Here is a 24,435-nt window from a genome sequence, read left to right as displayed (position 1 = left end):
TGCTAGTGATTTCAGTTATTACCCTGGCCAGGAATAAATATATATCTCTCTATATATTTATGTATGTATGTCTCCTGCCCTCCCTCCTTGTCTTCACTGCTCAAACAGCTGCATTTTCCTCTCTCCATCCCTTCTCCCCCCTCCACTGAGTAGGCAGTGTGAGTTATCCCGAAGTGAAAACACGGTGCAGACAAGGGCCCTTCAGTCTTCCTGGGAGGTGACGGTGCCAAGGTCAACCCGGCGCGGGGACGGGGCCCTGGCCGCCACTGCCACCCCGGCTCCCGGGCGTGGGTGACACCCCGGGGCGCTCGGGCTGTCCCCGGTGCCGAGGGCTCCCCGGGGAGCCGGGGTGAAGCCGCCTCTCCTGCCTGCAGACAGAGTCCAGATGCCCCGGCTGCGGCGGCTCTGGAGGGGGAGATGAATTCACTCCTGTCGTCTTCTGTTTTCAGTCCAGAACATCTGCACGGTAACTGGGAAATCTGGGCTTTCTCCTGCTGCTCGGCCAGGTCCTGTCAGTCCTTTCCCCTTCCAAAAAGGGGTTTGGTGGTTTGTTGTTTTTTTTTTCTTTTTTCCTTCCCCTCCCCTTTCCCTCTGTTGCTTGTGCATGTAACCTGCTCCCCACTGTGTATCCTGTCAGGACCGTGGCCAGATTTTACTCCGTGCAGCTGCTGCAGAGCTGCCCTGCCTGCCTGCAGCACAGTGGGACATTTTCCGGGGGACCCCTCCATCTCAGCCACCCCCTGAGCAGCCACTTGGGGACGGAGACTCCCCCAGAGCAGGTTTTTCCATGGGGCTGTCCCCAAGGTTGGTGGCATGGGGGTCACACCAGCTGCTGCATCACTTCATTCCAGCCACATTTTTCCTACGAATCCCCCATCCTTGTTCTCCCTGGGCCTGATCCTGCGTCCCCAGAGCCAGGGCACCTCCTCTTCCTCACTGCTGCTTCCTCAGCACCGTGCTGTAGGGACCTTTAGCAACACCAATATTTGCAGCCCTTGAGAAGGAGTAAATCCTGCTGCATCTATGGTTGGACTTGATGATCTTGAGGGTCTCTTCCAACCAAAATGATTCTGTGATTCTGTCTCGTGTCCTTCTTCCCTGCACAAGGGCAACCCTTGCTCTCAGCATCCTGACCTTCCTGCACTTGAGCTGCTGGGGTCCAGCGAACCTGAACCCCACTCTGTCCTTTTATTGTACCCCCTTTTCCTTCATGCACAACACTTCTCTCCCTCTTTGCTCACCTCTTTGTCCCTTCGCTGTGTTCCCCCCCCGCTTGCTGCCCTATTTCTGGCTGTACTGGTCCCATGCCTGGTGCCCTGTGCTTGGAGGGGGAGGAGGGTGAAGCCTGGGTGATGCCAGCGGAGGTTTGACCCCAGTTTGGAGAAAGGACCAGCTGATCAGAGGGCATTTGGGGCCGCGGATATAATGGGTGCTGTCTCCCTCCTGGGTCCCAGATGTGGACCCGGTAGCTGGGGTCTTGCAGCACCCAAAGAGACAGCGGAGGAGGGAGATGCCACCCCTCTTTTGGCACTTTGGGGACCTCAAGGCAAATGGCTAAATGTGCAAGAGGTGCTGCCACCCCTTGAGTTTCCAGCTCCCAGAGGAGGAGGGAAACCCTTGGGACAGGGTGATTTTGGGTGGACTTGAGGGCAGGATGGTTCAGGGGCTGGGCACCCCCAGGGACCTGAGGTGACGTGCGCCTGTTGTCCCCATCCTGGGGACAGCTGTGTGTTGCTGGCTTCACAGCTGCTATTTCTGGCTTGTCTGTGGCCTCGGTGCCGCGGTCCCCGGTGCTGGGGCAGTCAGGGTCCTGCTGCCGGCAGCTGCTGCTCTTTTCCTTTTCATCCCCTCACACCCATGGGATGGATAGGGACGGGATGAGGAATTCCCCCAGCATGGGCAGCGATGGAGAAGCTCGAGACCTCTTGGGATCTCACCCCCCAGCCCTGTTTTCCTCCCGTTTAAACCCGGCGTATGTCTCTGGTGGGTGGCTGTAAAAATAGCACTTGGTTTGAGTTAGGAGGGTGGCGGGGAAGGGCTGGGAGGGGGCCGGGGTGCGGGGGGGAGGTCCAGTTTCTCCCTTTCCTGGAGGAATTAGGGAGGCCACATGCTGCCAGGAGTGTTTGGCTGGTAGAGGCAAGCGGAGGCTCCGAGGAGGCGAGCAGGCGTCCGCACAGATGGAAATTTGATCACCCACGGCTCAACAGATTGTTTGATTTATTTTAAAATCAAGCAGATGGCTGCAACAGGAGTTTGTTTAAGTTCAGCTCCGAGCTGGGCCAACGGCCAGGATACTCGGGGGGTAGGTGTGCCAAAAAATGTTCAATGACTTTGGTCATCACCCACCTCTCCTCCTCCCCTCTCCCTTGCTCCAGCGCACACACCCCGGCTCCCTCTCTTATCGCATCCTTGCCTTCATCTCTTGGCTCCAGCATCTCGCTTTGTCTTTTCCCTCCACTTTTCCTCCCGTAGACTCACTTGGGAGGGTTTAACTCTTCCCCATCCACCCCTTTGCCCTGGCTCTGTTGTACCGTGGGGGTGCAGGGAGAGCCCCCCGCAATGGATAGAGGGAGCAGCTGCTTCCCTGGGCTCCCTCCTCGTCTCCTTCTCCAGGTCCGACTTAGGATGCGGTGCTGGCAGGGGAATAGAGGAGTAGGGGTCCCAGAGGGATACCCTGACCCGTGTGGCTGACCTTCCATGATGGGGAGGGCTCCTGGTGTCCCCACACCCTGCCCCAAATCAGCAGGTCCCAGCAGTGTGTGATGCTGCTGGATGGGGGGATGCCGAGTGGTTGGACTGGGTCCCCCATCTTTGGGTGCGAGGGGTGACCTGGGGGTGGAGGAGAGACCCCAGTGCAGCACGTGGTGGCTCTGGACACGTTCCTGGCCACGTGGCTGGCGTGGAAGGAGCTGGTGGGAAGCAGCCTGGGATGTGCTAAACTGTCATAAACGGGACGGGGGAGGCTGTGCTCAGGACTTTAAATAGCTCCGTGCCACCAGGCTGGCCCTGTACGGGGGGTCCGGCTACCCTGGGGCCACACAGGGTCTCGGGCACATGTGGCCGTGTCCCCTTGCTGTGCCACGGGGCGTCTCAGATGCTCTCCATAGCAGGGGCAAAGGCCTCTCTGCATCTACTGGGATGAGCAAGCGGGGTGCTCTGGGAGCACTGCGCATCCTGCTCCTCGGTGGCCTCAGGATGTCCCTTTGTCCCGTGCCAGCCCCGTGCACCTCCCAGCACTGCGGCAGTTCAGCGCATGGCCGGTGCACCCTCTTGCTGTGGGTTTTCATGCCAGAGAATTGTTCCTCAGCCCGTTTCTAGAAGCAGGATGGTGAGACAAAGCTTTTTACGGTGCCCGACCCCTCTCTGCAGTGGGACTGGGGGCTGTGGGTCCTATTGGGGAGATGGGCCGGGGCTGGAAGGGGTTAAGGCAGGCGAAGGAAGACAAGAGTGCTGCAGGGCCTGGGTGGCTGACAAGCCAAACAACTGTTTTTGACTCACTGTTGCTGCCTTGCCAAGTGCAATTGCTTCCACATTCCCATCCCCTGGCTGGAGGGGCGCGGGGAGACGTTGGCTTTTCGCAGTCGGGAGGGGAAGGGGGATGCCGGGGAGGGCGGCAGCGGGAAGGGCTGGCTCTGTGATGCTTTTTCTCAGCTCTTCTCTCTTTTATTCCCTTCCCTGTTGAGTGGCAGGAAGGGAGAGGGGGTGATGCTGCCAGGGTTGCTTGTGCCAGCTCCTGGTGGAGCATCCCGTCCACCAAGCCCCAAAGGTGGGAGAGGGAATGGGGTGGGCTGAAATGCACCCCCAGATTTGGGCTGCCCTGCTTTCTCTTGCTGTTTCTCTGCGGGGTGGGACATGAAAGCTGGATCGTTCCTTGCCCGGGGGTGCTGATGGGTGTTTGGGGGTGGCAGCATCCTTTTTCTCCCCCTCCAGCTCCTGTAGCCCCCCTCCTGTGGCAGCCAGGGATGGGGTCCTGCATCCTCGACACCCCTGTTGCAGCCCCTGCATAGGGATGGAGAGTGACCCTCTTGCAACCCCGCTCAGAGATGGGGGGGTCTCATGTGGGGCTGGGCCCCCCACCATGCCTGGCCAGGGCAGGGAACCAAGTGTGCTGGGGAGGGCGGGGGGAAATCTGCCGGTGGGGCTTTGGGGGAGAATCTAGTAAAATCCCCAGGCCTTGGAGTGCTGGTGCCGTTGTGTTGCAGACAGCGAGAAATAAGCCCTTGGAGAAGAGATTTAGTAGTTACAGCAAAAATTTGAGCTACTCAGGGTTGCTGCTTTGTGGAGTTAATTATCTTCTGAGTCTGGGTTTTTGGTCTTGTGTGTTTTTGGGTTTTTTTTGGGTTTTTTTAGGTTTTTTTTTTTTTGTTCCTTGGGATTATTTCTTGGCAAATGAGGTGTCATTTTAAAGCACTGAGCTCTGCTCCCTCTGAACTCCTGGCTGCTAAGTGGTATGTAGGAGATCCTGGTGTGGGGGAAAAAAAAAAAATAAAATAAACCTTCAAAAAAGCCCCACTGTCCTTGCAGTGCAAATATGGGGACTGGAGCAGCTCAGGAAGGTTTTGTTTGTTCCTGGAGCTGTTTCCTTGGGGAAGCTGGAGCAGAAACCTCCCGCGGGGACCCAGCATCGTGAATCCCTCCCGGGGATGCGGAGGATGCAGAGAACCCCTGGGAGCGGCATTTCTTGGGGGGCACTTGGTCCCTGCAGGGCTGGGGGCTCTTTGGTCCTCCCCCAAAGTCCAGCCTGGAGGGAAACCCCCAGCCTTTGGGAAGGTGTGAGGTTGGGGCGCAGGGGAGCCAGCCTGGATGCTGTCAGCTGCGTGGGATAAATGCGCTTCCCTGACACGGGAGGGAAGGCAAATGCCTGTCTGGCTCCTGATCCTGCGGGATGCGACACTTGGGAGCGACTCCTCTCGCTCATGCCGCTGGTACCTGTTTAATCTCAGCCTTGTGGGCTGGAACCCAGGGGAACGGCCACAGCCATAAACTTTGGGTGTTGCAGGGCGGTGGAGATGGAGAGGAACGTCCCTTCCCCATTAATGCTGCAGGAAGGACTCGCAGGGCTTTGCCTGAAGCATCCTGGGGATGCGGGAGAACCAGCCCGTGCTCCAGTCCAGCAGCCAGGATGTGATACTGCTGGGACAGATGCGCTATCCATCCTCCCTGCGCCAGGAGGGATGCCTGGGGTACCCCACGAGCATCCCTGCTGTGCCCATCACCCTGGCGTCATGTCACCCAAAGCAAATCTCCCAAACTCCCCGTCGGGGGCTTGGCAAGGGAAGCAAAATGCCCTCCCCATGCTCCCCAACCGCAAGTGGCAGGGGACACTCGCGTCCCCCTTGTCGGACACCTTGTCGGCTCCTAATCCCAACATGAGAAGGTAATTAGGGGCCAGGATCCCCTTTTGGAGGCAGCAGATGGGGCGCGGGGATGCGCCGTGGGGCTGGGGAGCAGCGGCGGAGGGGCCGGCGCGCAGCGGCTCTGCCTCCTAATGTGTTTGCAAATCCTCGCCAGCTGAGGGGATTAAAGCCGGCATCTGGCTCGCTTTATAATATTAAAACAAAGGGAGTTGTAGGCGCCATGATCAGGGGCAGGCGAGGGAGGGAGGGGATGCGGGGGGGACTCGCTGCTCTGCTTGCCATGCTGGGAAAATCTGCAGGAACCCCCCCACCTCTGACGCCTTCCCGGGCGGTTTTCCCCAGGGAATAAAACAACCCGCTGGGGGTGTCCTGGCCCCCCCTAGCAGCACCACAAGGGACGTGCCGGGTACTGAATTTCCAAGCTCCGCAGCCCATCCTGCAGCGGGGCGCAGGAGCCACCCCCCAGCCCCCGGGATGAAGGGATGCTGGAGGCGGGTGGGCTGCCGGGGCTTTTGTTTGGGGGGATGTGTGTGGGGGGTTATATCTGCTTTTTTCCACCCCGTTGCGCTGTTCTGGAAGCGGCAAGAATTCAGGAAGCCGGCGTGCGGCGGGTGCCAAGTGCGGCTGTACCGCAGCCAAGCCCCTGCTTGTTTTCTCGTCTTGCTGGAGCCAGTAAGTGACCTTATTAGCTCCGGGGGCAGCTGCCTTATTAACACACATCTGGCGGCGAGGGGGCCGCATAGTCCCGATATTGTCTCCCTGCCTGCTCTGAACACGGCGGTACCTTGCTGGGGGGGTTCACCCCACAGCTTTTTTCTCCCCCCCCCCCGCCCAGTATGTGGGCTGGCACCCATGCTCCCCCCATAACTGGTGGGGTTTATACTGGGCAGGGACATGGTTAAGCAGATGGGGTTTTGGGTCTGTTGAAGATTATAATTTAAGATTATAATCTGTGTAAGGTTATAATCTGCAGGGGGTGGGGGTAGAGCCCCCCCGACCAGGGTTGGTGCTGTGCTGCTGGCATTCCTGTGGTTGTCGCCCCGTCTCCCGCAGCCGTTTCTTCTCTCCTATGGGACAGGATCTGGTTTTTTGGGGGGCAGCATCGCCCCTCAGGACAGGGGATCACGCTGAGGGGCTGGACCACCCGTGCAGCATCCTCGCATCCCTGCCAGCAGCTGGGGTGGGCACTGGGATTTCCCTCCGGCATACGGTGGGGATCAATGTCAGAGCATCCCGTGGCCTCAGGAATGCTGGTTTCAGGGTTTTTCTGATGGATTTGGCCCTCAAAGGGGGCAGGTTCCCGAAGGGATGGGGAGCCGGATGGCTCCAGGCTCGGCTCCAGGCTGTCCCGGTGGGCACGCGTCCCATCCGCAGCCGCCCATCGTCCCCATGTGGGACAAGCCGTTGAGGCCACCGCCAGCCCCCACCTGGCACCCGCCTTCATCTGGCACCACCGCGCTTCCTCTCCCTGGTTATAATTAGAGCCGAAGCAGGGAGGTCCCCGTGCCGCGCATCCCGGGGCAGCGAGTGTGAGCGGGATCTGGGGAGGCTCGGGGTGCCGGGTGCCTGCCCGCACCCCTGCCGCGCAGGGATGCCCTTTGTCCTTCTTGGCGCGTGGGGAAGCTTCGGCAGCTCTTGGCTTCTCCCTCCGGTTTTGGAAATTCAAACCATTTCCAGGGCGGCCCACTCGCGCCCTGCCCGCCACGGAGCGAGGCACTTGGCTGACTCCTCTGCTTTCCTTGGCCGCTTCTCCTTCGCGTTTGCACTCGGGGGGGGCCTTTTCTCCACCCCCTCCCCTTTTTTTCATTTTTTTTCTTCTTTAATTTTTTTCCTATAGTATAAGCTTGAAATTACACCGCCAGCCTGCAGGAAAGGCCATCCAGGGGGACGGCAGGCTGAGCGTGGTGGTGGCAGCGCCGGTGCTGGATGGTCCCTTGTCCCTGACCTTGCCGGGAAGGGCGGCTGTGCTGGGCAGCCCTGTGCTAATGAGCTCTTGCCTGAGCAGAAGGATTAATTAGCTGTTGGGAGAGGGAGGGCAGCCTGCCGTGGTGACTCCGGTGCCGCCATGGAGCCTGGCACGGCGCGGTGACACCAGCGGTGATTTTGCGGGGGGGGGTGCCGGGAGGATGCTCTGAAAGGAGCCGCGGTTCTTCCCGGAGCAAATGCCATGGGCCAGGTGGGAAGAGGAAACCCCTGAGCGAGCCAGCACTCTGCTGGGAAGCTGCAAGAGCTGCCACTTGTGTGAGCTCCTGCTCTCTTTTTTTTTTCCTCCTTTTTTTGCTAAAAAAAAAATAAGCCTTGTGGAGGTAGTTTCCTCGTTCCTGTCCTCTTGTCCCCCTGGGAATGGGAGCTGAGGGTGAGACCTGGATGTGGCAGCAGCACTTAAATACATCCTGTGGGATCTAAAATGACCCCAACAGGGACATGGTGGCAGCTGACCCGGAGTTGTGCCTGGGCAGGATTTAGGGGTTCAGCCCTGGTTCCCCCTTCTGCTGTGGCCGAGCCAAAACCTGAAGGGCTCAAGGATGCTCGGGAGTGCTGTGCTGGGGACTGTCACCCTCCTGTCCTTGGGGAGGGGACCCCAGACCTTGCTTGGGGCTTTTGGCATCCCATTTAGCTTGGGGGGGATTTTGGGGGTGGCTGTGGGGATGCTCTGTCCCTCAGCCGAGCACACGGCACCCCCTCCACTCCAGCACATGGGGCTGGGGGGGGGGACATCGCGAGGGGAGCCCCAGAGAGACAAGCAGGGACATTGTGTCGAGGCCGGGAAGGTCGTGAGGACGCGGAGCTTGAACTTGAATTAGATGGTAATTGCGACGTGCCTAATTACAGGGAAAGAGCGAATCACTCTGGTGCTTCGTAAAGTGTCTGACACGGAATAACGAGGATAATTAGCAATCAGATGGGAAGCTGCTACCTCCTCGCTCGTGCACTGTCCCCCGAAAGCCCTGGGGAGCCTCGTTTTCCGCGCCCCCCCCCCCCCCCCCCCTTCAAAGCATCTGCCCGTGCGTGGGGCAATTGCATCGCTTTTGCCCCCCCCAACATGGGACATCTGCCCCCTCTGGTGTGGGACATCGGCAAAGCCACCCATGCAGGGGTGAGGTGCAGCTGGTGGCCACGTCCGTCTGTCCCCCCCACACGGGGTCTGGTGGCCGTGCCAGGCGTCCCCACACGTGTGCGTCCCACTGCGCGGTGCCGGCAATGCATTAATGCTGGCTGACGCTAGAGCGCACCAGAAGCATGTCCTGGCATCCTCCTGGGGACACGGCACCCAGCTGGGCCACCTGCCCGGCCACCTGCCCGCCGCCACCTTGGGGTGACACCCAGTGTCACCCTGCTGGGGATGCCAGCTGCCCTCGGTGGCAGCAGGGGACATCGTTAGTGGATGTCATGGCTGTGATTGATGCTGCCTAATTGCACCGGAGGAGCTGGGAGAGGTGGAGGGACATGGCACCCCAAAAAATACCCCTGCTCTCCTGCCCCGGCCAGGTTCACCCTCAGGGGACTGAGAGGAGGATGAGGCTCCCAATTAGCTTCCCCTTTTAATGATGCTTAGCGAGTGTGTGTCCCCCCAGGAAGGCTGGGCTGTGTTGGGGGGGCTCATCCCAAACCTCATGTGCCCCCATCCCAGAGTAGGGGTATGAAGGAGCATCTGCTGGACACCATTGCCCCAGGCAGGGGCTGATCCCACAGCCTCCTGCCCCCCATGTGAGACCCGTCCCCTCCTGCCCCCCATGTGAGACCCGTCCCCTCCTGCCACCCAGGGAGGACATGCTGCAGGTGACAGGCACCCAAAGGCTGAGCAATAGCCTCCCCCCAGGCATGAAGGGAGCTTCCAGCCCCCAAATACCCGCTGTGGGGAGGTGCCAGGCTGCTTTGGTGGCTTTGCTCCGGCTCCTGCTTTCCCTGGAGGTCACCAGCCCCGCACAGGGACCATCCCTCTGTCCCCTTCCCGGCACCTCCCCAGAACCCCACAGGGGGTCCCAGCATGGTTTTTGGACTAGTCCCACCACTGGGGTTACAAAGAGGGCTGGGCACACCAGTGGTACTGTGGGGATGGGTGTTGGTGTCCCCAAGTGCTGGGGCAGGGTGGGGGTCCCCTCTCCTAGCCCATCCTCTTACATGCAGCTCTCCTTGTTGCCTCTCCTGATTTTTTTTAAATTTTTTTTCCCCCCTTCTTTGAGCAGCTGTTCTCTAATAAGCTGTTAATGATGATACAGTAAGTAGAAGCAGAGAGTCCTGCGGGAGCTGCCACGATTTGTGTAATTGGTCTCGGAGGAGAGGAAAGTATCTAATATTTACATGCCGGTATTAGTCCCCTGGGAGGGCTGTCTGGGCTGGCACAGGGAAGGCAGAACCTGGCTGCTCCCAGCTGATGGATCCTCGTGTCTCTAATATATGGAAATTGCTGTGGGGTGGTGGTGGGGTCCCTGTGGCGGGGCACCCCAAAAGCTCAGGGGTGGCCGAGCATCCTCATGCCTCAGCACCCAGCCGGTTTGTGGGAGCGGTGGGGTTTGGCTCAGCTGCTCCCAGGAGGGAGGATGCTCCGGTCCAGGGGGCCCTGTGCTGGTGCAGGATGGAGGCAGGAGCCAGCACTAGCAGGGTCACAGCTCCCCAGGGTGGGGAAACTGAGGCACGGCAGGGCTGGGGAGCAGCCTGCCCTCCCTCCTGGCAGCCCTGACCTTGCTGGGGTCTTGCCCCACAGACAGGGTGCCCAGCAGGGCTTTCCCTGCGTACCCCTGAATGCCGTGTGTCCCCAAGGCTTTGGGGCTGTCCCCTCTTGCTGGGGATCCCTGAGGGAGAGATGTCAGCGGGAGGGGGGATGTGGAGGCACCCGGCCACCAGCAGCGGGGCCAGGCTGGGTGTGGGGGGGTGGGCGCATCCTTTTTCCCCGCCTGGGGCAGAACATGGGGGGGTGCCATGGCACCCTGACCCATCTCCTGTAGGACACTGAGGCTCTGGAGGGGGAACCCCAGTGCCATGCTGTGTCCCCACAGCCCTGCAGGATCGTATCCCCCCCTTTTCCACCCAGATTCCCGCTTTCCCATTGCCGTGGCAACCTCTGGCATGGCAACACGGAGCCTTCCGCAAGGGGATGTCTCGCATGTGCCCTCCCCATCCCTGGGGTGGGGATGCAGGCGGCTGGTGCGGGTGGCCGGGGGGCGTTATTTTACAGGGTGCCAGGCTGGGCATCGCTGTTTGCCCCGAGCCGACTCGCTGGCCGCAGAATCAAAGGCGCAGTGTTTTGCAGCAGCTTGAAAGGAGAGCGGGCAGGTTTGCTTTGGAGGCTGCTGGCCTCATCCTGCCCGCTGGGGCCACGCTGCACGCCGCTGGGACCCAGCAGCTGCGCTGGGGTTATCGGGGGGGGCTGCGGTGGGAAACGGCTGCGAGGTGACGGTTGCTGAGCCCGGCTGAGCTCCTGGTGGAGATGGAGGTGCTTGGATAGAGTCTCGTGGGTACACGCTGGGGTCGTAGAGATGAGGAGTGGTTGGCTCCTGTCCAGCCGTTGATCCATGCATCCTTCCATCCATCCTTCCATTCCTCCATCCATCCCTTTTCAGTTGTCCTCCCTGCTCTGGGATGCTCCAGCCTCTCCGTTCCTGGCCTCCCACTAGCCTTTTCCCACACTCCCTAATTTCAGGCTCCAGCCTCAGCCGCTGGTGCCACCTCCCAAGTGCTGGGAGCAGCTGCTTAAATGTCCCCAAACCGGGGAAGTGGGACCTGGCCCCTGACCTCCTGGAGAAATGGGGGGGGGGGCGTGTGAGTTCAGCATGGGGACAGCCTGGCTGTCCCCAAGTCCCCTGCCTTGCCTGCCACCCCTTGTAGGGCAGGATGGACGGATTTTTTGTTTGCAAAGGGTTTGGTACACACTGGCCGCATCCTGCCCGCTCTGCACCCTCCGGCATCGTGGGCATGCTGTGCGGTGCTCATGAGCAGGGCAGCATCCGTGGGTGCCCGCAGGCTGTCGTGGCTTGGAGGGAGGTGTTTATGGCCGCCCCTGCTGTGTATTTAGAAGGAGGGGTAGGATCCCCCTGCCTTCTTCCCTCCCTCCTGCCTTATCTTTTAAATCTGCTAAGCTGGGGAATCGGTGCAGTCGCCATCTGTGAGCCTGCCAATAATGGGATTAACTCTTTCCCCTGGCCGGGCTGAGCCTGATGGGGTTTCTGGCACCCCCTTCCCCGGGTACCCCCCATCCTCCCGCCTGCCCGGGGGGAGCCAGCCTGCTGGGAGATGCCGGCAGTGATGTCCCAGGGCTCTCTGGGGACAACCCCGATGCAGATCTGAGCCACCGGCCTCAGTTTCCCCTCCTGCCAAGCAGGGTGTTTTTGGGGCATCGTAAAAGGTTCTGGGCTTCTGGCAGCGCAGGAGCCGCTTTGCCTGCGTGGGGAGGGACCCACGCGTGGGGGGGCCACGCCGAGCCGTGCCTCCGAGCACCGGCTCCATGTGTGGCCGTGGGCCCCCTGCTTCGGGGCGGTGGGAAGCAGGGATGCCTGCCCACCCCCCCGGGGATGCTGGGTGCCCCCTGCCCAGGGTTGAGGCAGAGGTGGGACCCCACGAGGGGGGGAACGGGGGACATTTCCCCCCCCCCCCTCCCCAGCCCTGCAGCTTCAGGCCTGTTTCCCGGGGGGGGTGCGCCCCCGTTAATCCTCTTAGGCGCTGGCGGTCCGGCGGGGCTGTGCCCCGGAGCAGCTGGCGAGGCTGGATCCCGCCGCTGCCCATCCTCCTCTCCCAACAGGTGCCCCCCCCCGCCCCGGCGCTGTCGTACCCCCCCTTCCCATCGGGGCTGGGCGAGGGGCGAAGGGCTCCCCGCAGCAGGCAGCCCCCTCCCCCCGGGGCCGGCCCGGGAGCGCTCATTAATTATCTAATCTTCCCTTTATGTTTAATTTACAGCCCCGCGCGGCTCTGGCCATATGCTGCTTTTGTTGTGTCTGGCTCTTTGTTGTGGCAGGCAGCGGGGGCTGGCGAGACCCCCCCCACACACACCCCCCGCTCTCTCCCCGCCAGCCTTTGATCCCCCCCATCCTCCCCAGCGCCACCCTCCAGCCACCCCCGCGGCACGGTGGCGAGCCCCGGGGAGGGGGTAAGTGCCTTTTTTTCGGTTATTAATTTCCCTGACCTCCCCGCCCCCCCCCAGCCCCCGTCGCTACCGTGTTCCCCATCCGTCCGTCCCCCCCCGCCTCTCGCCGGCAGCTCCGGGATTCGAGCGCGCGTGTGCGCGGCGCTGCCTCCTCCCGTGCGCTGCCGGCAGCGCGGGGGTCACCGGTCACCGCTCCTGCCCGCGCCCGCCGCCGCCGCGCAGGTACGTGGGGGGCAGGCAGCTGCCTGTCCCTGTCCCCGCCGACACCACCCCCCCCCCCAGCCATACCGGCGGGTGGGGGCATCGCGCCAGCCCTTGTGGGGGGAGCGGGGTGGTGCAGGGGGATGTAACCACCCCCCCGGACTTGTTGCGTGTTCCCCCCCCCCCCCCCGCCCCAACTGCGACGGGTCCCCAAGGTGGGGGGGGAGTCCCGAGGGTGGGGGGTGGCCGTGGGGTTGCCCCTGGTGCGGGTGGGTGTGAGTATATGGGGTGGAGGGCTCGGCGGCGGGACTCCCGTGGCACACTGACCTGCTGTGGGTGCCCCGGCTGGGGCTTTATGCAACTTGCTGCAAACTTTGTGCCGTGCTGCCAGGCTGCTGGGCCGGGCTCCATCCGCTGGTGCAGCTCTTTATTTATTTATTTTTTTTTTAAGTGATTAAATGGTCTTTCTGCACCCCCGTACGCAGCTCTCCGGGGGTGTACGGGGAGGGAAAATCCAACTGAGGGGCTGCAGCACATGCGTTTATCTTGGTGGGGGGGTTGGTTTGGCTTTTTGGGGGTGCAGCAGTGCTTGGGAGGGAGGTGAAGGGGTTTGGTCCACGTGGCCTCTGCCTCCCTGGCAGCGTGAGCGGTTCTGTTTGTGGATGACGGGGGGCAAAGCTTCCCCCACTCTGACCCCGGAGTGCTGAGGTTGGAGCCGTCTGTCCCCAAGGGATGCTCGTGGCGGGGGGGCCCTGGGAGCGGGCAGCACCTGGCAGCATCCCTGTGGAGCTGCCCCTGCCTCCCGCACCTGGGCTTTGCCGGGTCCTGGGGCGGGCAGGGGATGCCCAAACCTCCACTGCAGGGCTCAGGGCAGTGCACGCAGCAGTCTGTGGTCTTGTCTGTCTGTCTGCATCTCCTACAGCTGCTGCCCCAGCCTGGCAGCGAGGAGGGCGGCTGCGCGGTGGGAGCCGCGGGCGGGCAGGGTGGGTGCCAAGCCTTGGCCACAGGAGCCGTGTGCCGGGCCAAGCGCTGGGCTGGCGGCGGCGCACAGGCTCTCCCTGCAGTGACGCATAAGGTCACCGCGACCGCCGGGAAGGTGGCCCTGCCAGGGTGAGCTGGTTCCTCCGTGCTGGGAGACAGGAGGTGGTGGCAGGGGCCAGCCCCGGGGGACACCGAGCCGCTCGCCAGGTGAACAAACCCCCTTTCACGCTCGCAGGAGGCAGCCCGGGTGTGCTGACTGCTGTGGGGGTCCCTGGGGGTGGATGAGGGACCCCTTGGCCCCGGGGGGTGCAAGGGGATGCTGTGGTCTTGGGAGTCGCGTGTCCCTGGGGTGGGATGTGGCACCTGGGGACAGTGCTGGCTGTTGGCACAGCCTCAGCCGGGGCAATGGCATGGCAGCCGTGCCAGCTGACCCATGCACGTGTCCTGGCTGCAGGGTGACATCCCTGTTGTTGTAGAGGTGGGGACAGGGTGGACACAGCTCCACCAGCGCTCCATGTCCTTACACGTGAGGCTGGCTGTCCCCATGCCGCTGGGGTGACCGGGCTGTCCTTTTTCAGGGTTGTTTTCCACCCGCCGGGCATGGGGAGCAGAGGAGGGGCTGTGCTGCCACGGTGGCTCGCGGCAGGTGGCTGCTGCCGCTGTCTCGCCGGGGCCCGTCCCCATACAAAGCCCTGCTCCCTCCCTCCCGGCCCCACGCCACAGGGCCGCTTGCCAAATTTGCACCGCGTGTTGCAAGAAGCAGCCTGAACGCAGGGCTGGGCTCCCCCTGTGGCTGCCCACCCCCTGCCCATGCCTTTGGCGTCTCTGCCAGCGCCTGGGTGCTGGGGAAACTGAGGCAGCGGGGCAGGAGGCAGCTTGCCTGAAGGAACCGGTGCCAGGGCCGGGGAGAGAAAACAGGATTCTTGGCACAGGCTGGCGCTGCTGCACACTCTGCCTGCGGGCAAGGGTTGCTTTTTGCCGGGTGTTGCCAACACCGCGGCTGCTCTTCACCTCGGTTTTCCAGAGCCACCCTGCACAGGGGGCACCCCGGGGACCACGGCTCCGTCCCCGCAGGTGACACCCTCCCTTTGGCACTGCTGAAAGGGGCGATTGTTCCCCTCCCGGGGGTGGCTGGCGCTGTGTGTGGCGGGGTTGGCGTGGGCAGCGGGTTGGCCTTGGCCCCCTGCCCGCCGCCGTGCCCTTTTCCAGCGGCAGCTGCCTGTGGGCACGGCTTGGCAGCTGTCCTGCCTGCGGGCTTGGCCGGGGCAGGACCCCTCTGCGTCGCCTCTGCGCAGGGTTGCGACACCTGGGGCCGGTGCCACGGCTGTCACGAGTTTGCAGTTCTCAACCCCGCGGTGGCTTTTCTCTATATCAGCTCTGTCCCTGGCTGGGACAGGCTCAGAGGGGACGCGCAGGGAGCTGGTTCTCCCTGCCATGCCAAAAAGTCCCTCTGGAAAGGTGCCCAGTTGCTTCACCCCTGCAGAAGTGATGTGTCAGATGCGAAATCCCCTGATTTTCCATCCTAGGAGGGGGCTGTTGTCCCCACCCTTCCCAGGCACACTGGAGCTCTTGGGGGACCAGAGCATCACTCCCAGGGGGTTTGTGGGCACCCTGTGGCATGTAGGATGGTGAGATCCCCCAGTACACACTCAGCCCCCCCACCACCGCTGTGCATCCTTCCCCTCCCAGCTCGCTTGTCAGCTAATGGCGCGGCTTATTCCTATGGCTTTTTAAGTGCTTAATGGCGCGCGGGGCTAATGATGCAGCTCCCTCTGTTCGTACCACTCGGATAGATGGATGGTGTTGGGGCTTGGTGCTGCCCAAACCTGTGGGGACGGGGACAGGGACAAGAACGGTCTCGGCCGGTGCCCTGTGGAGCTGGGGGCTGCAAGCGGGCGTCCGCCTGCCCGCCTCTCCTCCCTCCTCTGCACGGCTGCTCCCAGCAGTAATGTCACCGTAAACGATATTTATCACGAGGTGATAAAAATCTATTTCCAGCGACCTCTTGGAAATGGCCCTCGTAAAACCAGGCAGCAGACGGAGGCAGGAGGCAGACAGCGGGGAGGGGGAAGGGGCAGGGAAATGGCTGTAATCAGGCCGGCGCTGCCGGGGAGCCAGCCCTGCCATTCTCCATCCCGGGAAATCGATGGCAGCCGCAGGGACTCGAGGACTGCCCAGGCACGGCTGGGTGGCTCCTTGAGCATCCTGAGGTTCCAACATCCCACGGATGCAGCATCTATCTCTAGGCCATGAAGGGAGGACCAGAGTGATGCTTGAGTTTAAGCGAGTGGGATGGGGGGGCCTTTTGCTTGCCCGTAGCTGCATCCCAGGGCTGTTTGCTGAAGCGTTCCCAAAGTGACACCTTAAGGGACCGACTCAGAGATGTTGGGCCAGCGCTGGTCCTGCAGGATGGGGTCAGGTATGGGATGCTGCATGATCTCCCGTCCTCCAGCCCATCCCTTCGGTGCCGGTTGCTGGGTGCTGATTCAGCCATTTCCCTCCTGACGCTAATTACTCAGCCCGTCACGGACCTGGCTGTAAATTCTCTGGTAGGAGCAGCCCGGGAGGCAGAAAGAGCCTCCTTGGCTCCTTTCCCCGCTGACCCGAGCAGGGACCTGTAATCCGGTGTAATTCATCTGTGTGCTGAGTTGGCAGTTGGCTGCCCCATCCCCTCCACCCCACCTTTGAGGTGTGCTGTCCCCCCCCCAGCATCCCAACGCCCTGCCAAGTGGTATCCGGCATCCCTCTCGCCTCTGTGTGACACTCAGCCTAGCTCTGTTCCCCCCCCACTAATAGGGACAGCCTGGGTGACCCACTGCCGCCGCTGTGCCCTGGTGATGTTACTGGCCTGGGCATCCCTGGGGGCTTCACTTTTTTGGAAGGGGGGGCAGAAGGCACCTGGGCCACCTTTGTGGGGCTGGAGAGGTGGGATTTGCTCCTAAAAATGGGGACAGGGCAGTGTCCCCCCCTCCATGTTGTCCCCGGCAGGAGGAGGGCTATGGGGGAATACAGCTCCTGGCTGCAGGGTCTAATCTCCAGTCCTGATGAAGAGACTTGTAATCACGTGAAGTAATTAACGAGGTGGGGCAGTGGTTGGACTGTCCCAAGGGCCTGGGTGTCCCCTGCCTGGGGGTGGCTGCCCCAGGGGGGACATGGGCTGGCCAGGGTTGCAGCTGCCACCCCAGCCAGACCTGAGTCCTCACAGGGCTGTGACAAGAGGGGACAGCGGGAAGGATGGGGACATCCAGCCTGGGTACCGCTCGCACGTGCAAAGCGCTTGAAATCCCTGCTGAGGAGCATGGCACTGCTAAGGGACATCGTGCCACCCAGGGGCTTCGTGCCCACCCTCCTGGCATGCCCAGGGCACGCGGTGACACGGCGGAGCGTGTGCCGCAGGTATTATCCTGCATTAAAGTTTCCCCTTGCAGATGGTGTGCGTTTAATCTGCGGCTTAACGAAGCGCTGGACCTGGCGGTAAGTCCGTCTTTAGATGGCAGGCGGGAGCTGAGAACCGGCTCGCTAAGCTGCCCAGCTGGATAAAGAAGGGGGACACGGCAGGGGGACACTGAGGCTTCAATGCCACCGCGTCGCAAGCTGATTGCTCGGCCATGCCGAGGAGGACGAGGGATTTCTGCCGTGGGTGCCGTTGCCGTGATGTGTCCCACCTTGAGTTGGATGGGGTCCCCCAGGTGGGTCCCCTCACACGGTGCCATCCCCCAGCAGAGCCTTGCACTGACCCAGCTGCTCCTCCCTGCCTCAGTTTACCCCTGAGCGTATCGCGGGGCTTTGCACGTGTGGGAATACCCCGAAAACATGAGCTGCTGTGGGGCGGGTGGGATTTTCCAGAGTAAAAAGCCCCTTCGAGCAGCCACCTCTCCCTGCGGCTGGTATTTAGTGTGGCAGGGAGGTGACACGGTGTTTAGGCTGGTGCAGAGGGGACGGTGGCTGCAGACTGATCCGTGGCTCTGGAGCTGGAGGTGGGTGAGCTGGGTGCTGTCCTGGCTTGTAGAGCCGCAGTGTCCCTGAGATGAGGACAGGGGGCACAGGGGATGGCGCAGGACCCTGGGGTGAGCTGCACCCCTCCTGTTGCTGGCCTGGGGGCCCGTGGTCCCCGGGGGACACAGGCAGTGGTGGCACAGAGCTGGGGCTGTGGTGCGGTGGCAGAGTGAGCTGCAGGGACAGCCGAGGCCAGGAGGGTCACTGCTCCGGCCACGGTGCTTTGTCTCAGGGCGCAATGGCACTGTTTCAGCTGTCTACTCTGGAGTCTGATGATGACAGTGTGGGCGCTGTGCTGCGCAGCTTTGGAGAAATCCTTGCGGATCTGAGAGGGCTGGTTGTCCCCCCCAGGGCCAGCTCCCCTTGCAGCGCCAGGAGCGGAGGTGCTGCCGCCAGCCCTGCTGTCCGTGCATGGATGGGATGCTCACATCCTCCCCTGCCTCAGTTTCCCTGCCTTGAAATCGAGGTGGAGGGAACATTTCCCAGCCTGACAGGGACCGGTAGACCTAAGCAAGAGCTGCATGTCCCCACGGTGGGATGGGTGCTGCTCTGGCACCAAGTAGGGTGTGGGTCCCATCCTGGGGACTGGGTGACTCCTGGTGTGGAAGCGGGTGCTGCGGGACCCAGCACTGCCTGGGTAGGTGGTGGAGATGCCGGCATCTCCCAGGGCCTTACGCTACCGGCCGTGGCTCTTCCCACAGCCTGGGGAAACTGAGGCACGGGAGGGGGACGCGGTGCAGCCAGGGCTGCCGAAGCAGCGAGCAGCCACCGGTCCCCACAGCCCAAGCCCCGGCGGAGCTCGAGGAAAGCTGGGAGCAAGCGGCTGCGTGCCCCCCGCCTCCCCCTCCATCACCTCCCCATTCGCTGGCGAACAAATGTCTGTTCTTGCAAAAAAAAGAAGTGACAGGGGTCGGCGCAGCGCTTTCCACATGACCTGCCCGGGAACAGAGGACGTCTTTGTTAATCCAGCGAGCTGTCAGTTCAGCCTCTTCACAAAAGGCATAAACCACTTATTGCTGCTCTCACCCCTGACCCCGGATCCGCCTGCGCGCCCTCCATTGTGCCGTCTCGAGGAAGCTGGCAAACAATTTCGGCTCCGACTCCCCCCGCTCCCCGCCGGCGGCTGCGAGCGGGGTCCACCTATCACCCCGCCAGTGTGGGGAGCCGCCGTGGGGGGACCCCCGGCGTCACCACCACCACCAACCTCCCCCCTCCCGGCCGCATCTGCGCGCCCGCCGCCTCGCCTGGCAGCTGCTGCGAGGGGACGGGGCTGCCACAAAGGAAGGGGGGGTGGCAGCAGGGCCTCATCCCTCCCTCCATCAGTCCGGGGGCTGCCGGAGCAGCTGGCCGGAACCCTTGGGCTGCGGTGAGAGGGTACCGGGTGCTGCACCCCGCAGCCTCCGGCCAAAACCCCTTAATTAGAGGAGAAAAAAAAGCTCCTTAGAGCCCCCGGCTGGGACGAGCTGGGCTGGCAGCTTTAGCCAAAGCCGCTTACGGCCCGGCACAAAGCTGGTGAGAACAGCCCAGCTTTCCGGGGCCGCTGTGGGATGGGGCGATGCTCGCGCCCTGCCAGCCTCGGGGGGCCCGGTGGGTCACACAGGGTGATGATGGAGCGGGGGACAGAGCGTGTGCCGCTCGCCCTGTCCCTCTGTGCCCAGCACCCAGACCCTGTGGCTCGTGCGTGCTGGAGCAATTAGATGCAGTCACTTTGGGGCTATATATAACCCAAATTGCTGCCTGCAGCTTGTTAGCTGGCTGTCAGAGCTACTGCGGGTGAGATGGTGTCACCGGGGGGGGAGGAGACTGGCTGGGAGGGGGACACGGGGACATGCTGCGCCCCAGAGATGGGGCATGAGGGGGGGTTGCAAACCTGCTTCGCCGGCGTGGTGCAGGGGACACTGCGGTGACACGGGGGTCAGGCTCCCCTTGCCTGGCGGTCCCTGGGCTCGCGACACAGCCTGACCCCTGGGTCAGGGTGCTGGGGCACGGGGGGGGCTGCTGGCGCATCCCTCCCCAGTGATATTTGCAGCATCGTGTCCCCATGTGGTGTCAAGTCTCTGCACTGCCTGTCCCTGTCCCCTCCATCCATCCCTGCCTGCCCCGCTGCCAGTCCCTGCCCGGCTGTGCCGTTGTGCCGCGGCCCCCGCGCCGGGGAGGAGCGCGGCACCTCGGGCTGTCTGGGGGCAGCTGCGAGATGAGTGCGAACATATTGTGTGGGCTCCTGCGGCAGGCGTCACGGTGTCGCTGCTGGAGAGCCAGCGGGAACCGCAGCCTCGCCGTGACAAACGGCTCCGGCGCAGCCGCTGTGCCCACGCGGGCGCTGCCGGAGGGCTGGGTTGTGCCGCGGCACCCCCGCCTTCGCCGATGGGACCCGGGGAGGGGATCCAGGTGGGCAGCGATGCCCAGGGCTGCGGGGGCGGGCTGATCCCTGGCACGTGGCGTCCCCACAGCTGTATTAATTTACTGGGGGTCCCCCTGGGTTGGGCGCATCCCCAGCTTGGGAAGGGTTAACGGTACCTTGTGCCTTTTGTTTCTTTCCCGTTTTTTTTTTTTTTCTCCCCCCTTCCCCCTTTTTAATGAGGGGTTAGCACAGCTGTAATTGCACGTTCCAACTTTCCACTAGCAAACGGGGCTGAGAAACTTGAAACATGGTGGGGATGCAGGGATCCGGCCACCGCCCCTCCTGCGCGGACCTGCGGGGTGACATGCCATCCCACCGGCGGGGACCCCATTGTGCCAGGTCTCTGGGCACAGCCTGCTTTTGGGGGAGAACCCTGTGTTTGCAGGCCGTCGGGAGGAAGATGAGGACGAGCGTGAACATGCGGCAGAGGCTGTGCCTGTGGTGGTGACCATAAAGTCCCAGTGTGAGCCAGGGGACTCAGTGGCCTCAATGGCAAAGGCTGCCCAGGGGTGAGCCTGCTCACCGCAGCCCAAAACTCTGCAAAACCACCAGCTGGATGCTGGGGGACATTGCTTCCCCCCGTGCTGAGGCTCTTCCTTCCGCAGCTGGATCTCTGCATCCCCCGGGAGGTGCAGGATATGGCCCCTCCGTCCTGAGCATCCTCCTCACCTCAGCCCTTGAGCTTATGCGCAGGTTTTGCCAAAAGCCGTGGCTGGTGTGATGGGGTGATGCCAGCCAAGAGGTGACACACCATGACCACATCCACCCCCGGTGACAGCCCTGGCTGCCAGCAGTGCTGGGGTTTTCCGGGGTGCTGCCACCCAGGGGGGTGGAGGTTGGGGTGTGCGGGTGTGATGCTGCCAGGGTTGGGGGGTTTGGTCGTGCCCACGGCATCCCCGTGGGCGGCATCCCCATGGGCGGCATTGCCGTGAACGGCATCACTGCAGCGCACCCCGGTGCAGACGAGGCACAGGGAGGGTGGAATGGGGAAGCTGCATTTTTTGGTGTCCCGCAGGCAAGGGAAATGTGCCGGCACAGCCGCCTGCGTGCCGGATCCCTCGCTGGAGAGTTGCCATGGCCCTTTACTTTCCTGTTCCGTCACCTCCATCACCAAGCTGGGGGTGAGCTGGGTAGGTATTTATCCCCCTGACGAAGCAGAAGGAATGTGCCCTTGGTGAGGAGGGATGGATGTGGGGACACCACTCCCTGCCACCACCGTGTCCCCCTGGCTGTGAAGCTGCCTGCCCTGGGCACCACGGTGCTGCTGTGCCGGTGGTGGGGGACACGGGTGACATGGGGTCTGATTGTGCCTCTCCCTGCCTGTCCCTTGAGGCCAGCGACTGTGTTTTCACCCGGCTTGAGCTCTCCGTGTCCTTCATACCAAGGACCCACTGCGGGGGATGGATGCAGATGCCACACTGGGGGGGTTCAGGGGATCACCGTGTCGTGGGGCCGTCCGTGCTGTCTCTGGTTGGACCCTTATCTCCCTGTTTTAGTCACCCGTGGAGCTGCTCTGTCATTCCTGCCCGTCTCCCCTGGCTTGCAGCCCTCGTCTGCCTGCCGGCTCAATTTTTCCCATGTTAATAGCGTCACGTAACGATGTCACATTGATGTCACTTTGCTACCTCGGCCCTGGTCCCTGCCAGGGCTGTGCACAGCCAGTGTGTGCCGTGAGCTGTTGCAGCCTTGTCCCCAAGTCCCACTGTCCGTCTGTCTGTGTGCAGGCTCCCTCGGTGCATTTTTGCGGAGCCACTCATGCAACGAGCGGGCCGGCCTCAGCTCAGCGCTGTTGGCTGCTCCCCTCTCTCTCTGCATCTCCCCAAACTCCACACTGGGGTGGGAGCTGTGGGTCGGGCTCAGCATCACACCGGTGGGATCTGGGGGGGCTGCCAGCCCTCCCCTCAAATTTCAGTGCTCAGTGGCAGAGCACCCTTCCCTCCCCGCCTCTGCCTGAGCACCTCAGGGTGCTGCTTAGCAAATTAGCACCCAAATCAACCCACTCGCCTCTAATTGGGGGTGAGTCTTTGAGGACGTGGTCGGGGAGGAAGGTCTCCCCCCACCCCACCACCTCCGAGGGGCTGCCACGATGCTTTATCTGGGTGGACAGATCCCTCCTAATTGAGCAGATATTCCGTGTTCGCAAACAGATGGCTCCTTTGCATCAATTATTCCTTATCTGTGTAACCGGGGATGATTTGCTGACAGATAGCACCGGGTGAAGTTAAAGCAAGGAGGCGGCCGGTGCTCCGCGCCGCTCCGGCTGCTGCCTGGGGGGTCCCAGGGGGCACAGACAGCGAAGCGGGGGACCGATCCTGGCTGCCTCTTGGGCAGGTAGAACCCATCTCTGGTGCTTTTGTATCTCAGCATCCCCTGGCAGGAAAATAGACGGGGTAGAGGCCGGCACTGATGTGGGGCTGGTGGGTGGGTTGGGGTCGGGGTGCTGTGGGGCTCCAGCCTTGGCGCAGCAATCGCTGCCAAAATCCACCTTCACGATGCCGACCCACCGCTCCCTGGCTGCGTCTTGCTCAATGCTGCTGTGATGCATGACGGGGGAATGATTAATGTTAATTAATGATTAGTTGCTCCGGGTATCAAGGTGTGCCCCAGCCCTTTCCCGTGCCCACAGGTGGGGGATTGCTGCCTGCTAGTAGCGGTGGCATCACCCCAGGAGGAGCAGCGGTGTCACAGCACGTCCCCCAGGACCGCAGGGAGATGTCCCTGTCATCTCCAGGGACCCCTCACCAAGTTTTTGGGGATGTCCCCTGCCTGCTGTGAAAGTCACCTTCTGTTAATCATTGGGGAAGAGAAGAGCATCCCACCATCATTGGGGCAGCCGGTGCCACCCCACCAGTTGGAGCCGGTATGTGGTGGCACTCGAGGACTTGTGGGGTGTGCCGAGCGCTCATGGTTGTGCGGTGCTGCCATATGGATTCCATAAATTAAACCTTTCCAGGAAGCAAACGGTAAATTTATACGTCTGCTCGCGTGCGTGGCTCGTTGAGTCTGAGGGCTTCCCGGCAAAAAATTCACCTACCATCCATCTCGCTTCGGCTCTTCATGTTTATAGGACTAATCCTGAGAAAAACGGGATCGACATAAAATCCTGTGCTGCAACCCTGGCCCTAACCTCCCAAAATCGAGAGCGGGGCGTCCCCTGTGGGTGTCCCCTATGGCATGAGAGGAGGTTGCCCGCATCCCACTGTGCCTGGGGTGGCTGTAGCATCCTGGGGACCCACTTGGAATTGGGGCCGGGTTGTCCGTGTGTCTGTCCCAGAGCAGTGTGGTGGTGCCGGGATGCACACGGCGTCACTGGCTGTTGCTTTATTAGAGATAAACAGAAGCAGCGGCAGCCCAAGCTGTGTGCCTAGGGGGGTGACAGCTACAACAAACACGGGGCCACGGCAGCGCTGGGGGACACCAGGTATCGGGGAGGGGGACAGTCCCCAAACTGAGCAAGAAGCAGCGGCAACGCTGTCCCCATCCCTACAGCACATTTTCCTCACCTGCCCTGCAGGGAAGGCGACAGGGGGGTTGTTGATCTCGGGTAAACACTGCCCGGTTGAGTAATCGGGAGCTGCCTAACCGGCCAGCTGCCGCCGGCGAGCCGGGGGACGCCGCTTTGATTCATGTCCTCTCCCCCCCGCTCCAGCCTTTCTTGTCTGGCCGTGCTGGGAGCCATCGGCCGGATCCAGCTGTAGCCCCGCGGCGTGGGCTGGCGTGCGGCTCCCCGCGCCCGCCACGTGCACCGGCCGGCAGGAAAACAAAAGCATCCTGTGTCTGTGCGCCCCGGCCCCACCAGGGTCCCCCCCCAGTGCCGGCGATGCTCTGCTCGGGCTGGGGAAGGGAAAAGTACTGAGTTTCTGTCCTGCTTCTCTTTCAGGCGTCCTCTTCGTCCCTCGAGACAGCTGCCACCAAGCCTGTGGCCGGCGAGCTCCGGCACCGAGCAGCCAGCGCCGGGGAGAGCCCGGGGACGGGCAGCGGCACAGCCCCGGACGTCGGCCCCCGGACATCGGCGTTGGATGTGGAAAGCACAGACGCTGGAGCCACAAGTAGGTGATGCTGAGGGGGCCGAGGACAGCGTGTGGTTTGCGTCTCCCAGCAAAGGCTTGCGCCCAGCGGTTTGGGGCTCGGAAACCCATAGCCTCACCGGGGAGGTGACCTCGATGGCACCTCAGTACCTGCCCGTCATCTCTGGGGCCATGAGTCAAGCCGTGGGTGCCGGGGACAGCTGCGGTGGTAGGCTGGCCATGCCGGGGAGCTGGGGGGGCCCCTGGGGCTGGGCCGGGCTGTGCCGCGGCTCCTGGGACTCGGCCGCCCCGTCCGTCAGGAGCGGCAGCATTTTTGGGAGAGGTATCACGCGTGCTTCCCGCCTGCTGCCTCCCTGGACCGGTTTGTTTGCCAGCCCTTCCCGGCGGGTGCGC

The 24,435-nt window shown here is 62.5% G+C and overlaps 1 protein-coding gene across 3 annotated transcripts in view; it reads left to right on the top strand.

Annotated features, from left to right (window-relative positions):
• The window catches only part of GSE1 (Gse1 coiled-coil protein), a 100,392-nt gene that overhangs the window by 9,985 nt on the left and 65,972 nt on the right, over nucleotides 1-24,435 (top strand). For all 3 annotated transcript variants that reach the window (XM_065640667.1, XM_065640669.1, XM_065640668.1), the window contains exon 2: nucleotides 23,895-24,063. In XM_065640667.1, the coding sequence (XP_065496739.1) occupies nucleotides 23,895-24,063 (169 nt within the window). The remainder of the gene's footprint in view (nucleotides 1-23,894; nucleotides 24,064-24,435) is intronic.

Source organism: Caloenas nicobarica, chromosome 9, assembly GCF_036013445.1.
Source record: "Caloenas nicobarica isolate bCalNic1 chromosome 9, bCalNic1.hap1, whole genome shotgun sequence".
In the NCBI taxonomy this organism is placed as follows: Eukaryota; Metazoa; Chordata; class Aves; order Columbiformes; family Columbidae; genus Caloenas; species Caloenas nicobarica.
Note: the sequence above shows the minus strand (reverse complement) of the source record. Positions and strands in the feature narration are given on the sequence as shown.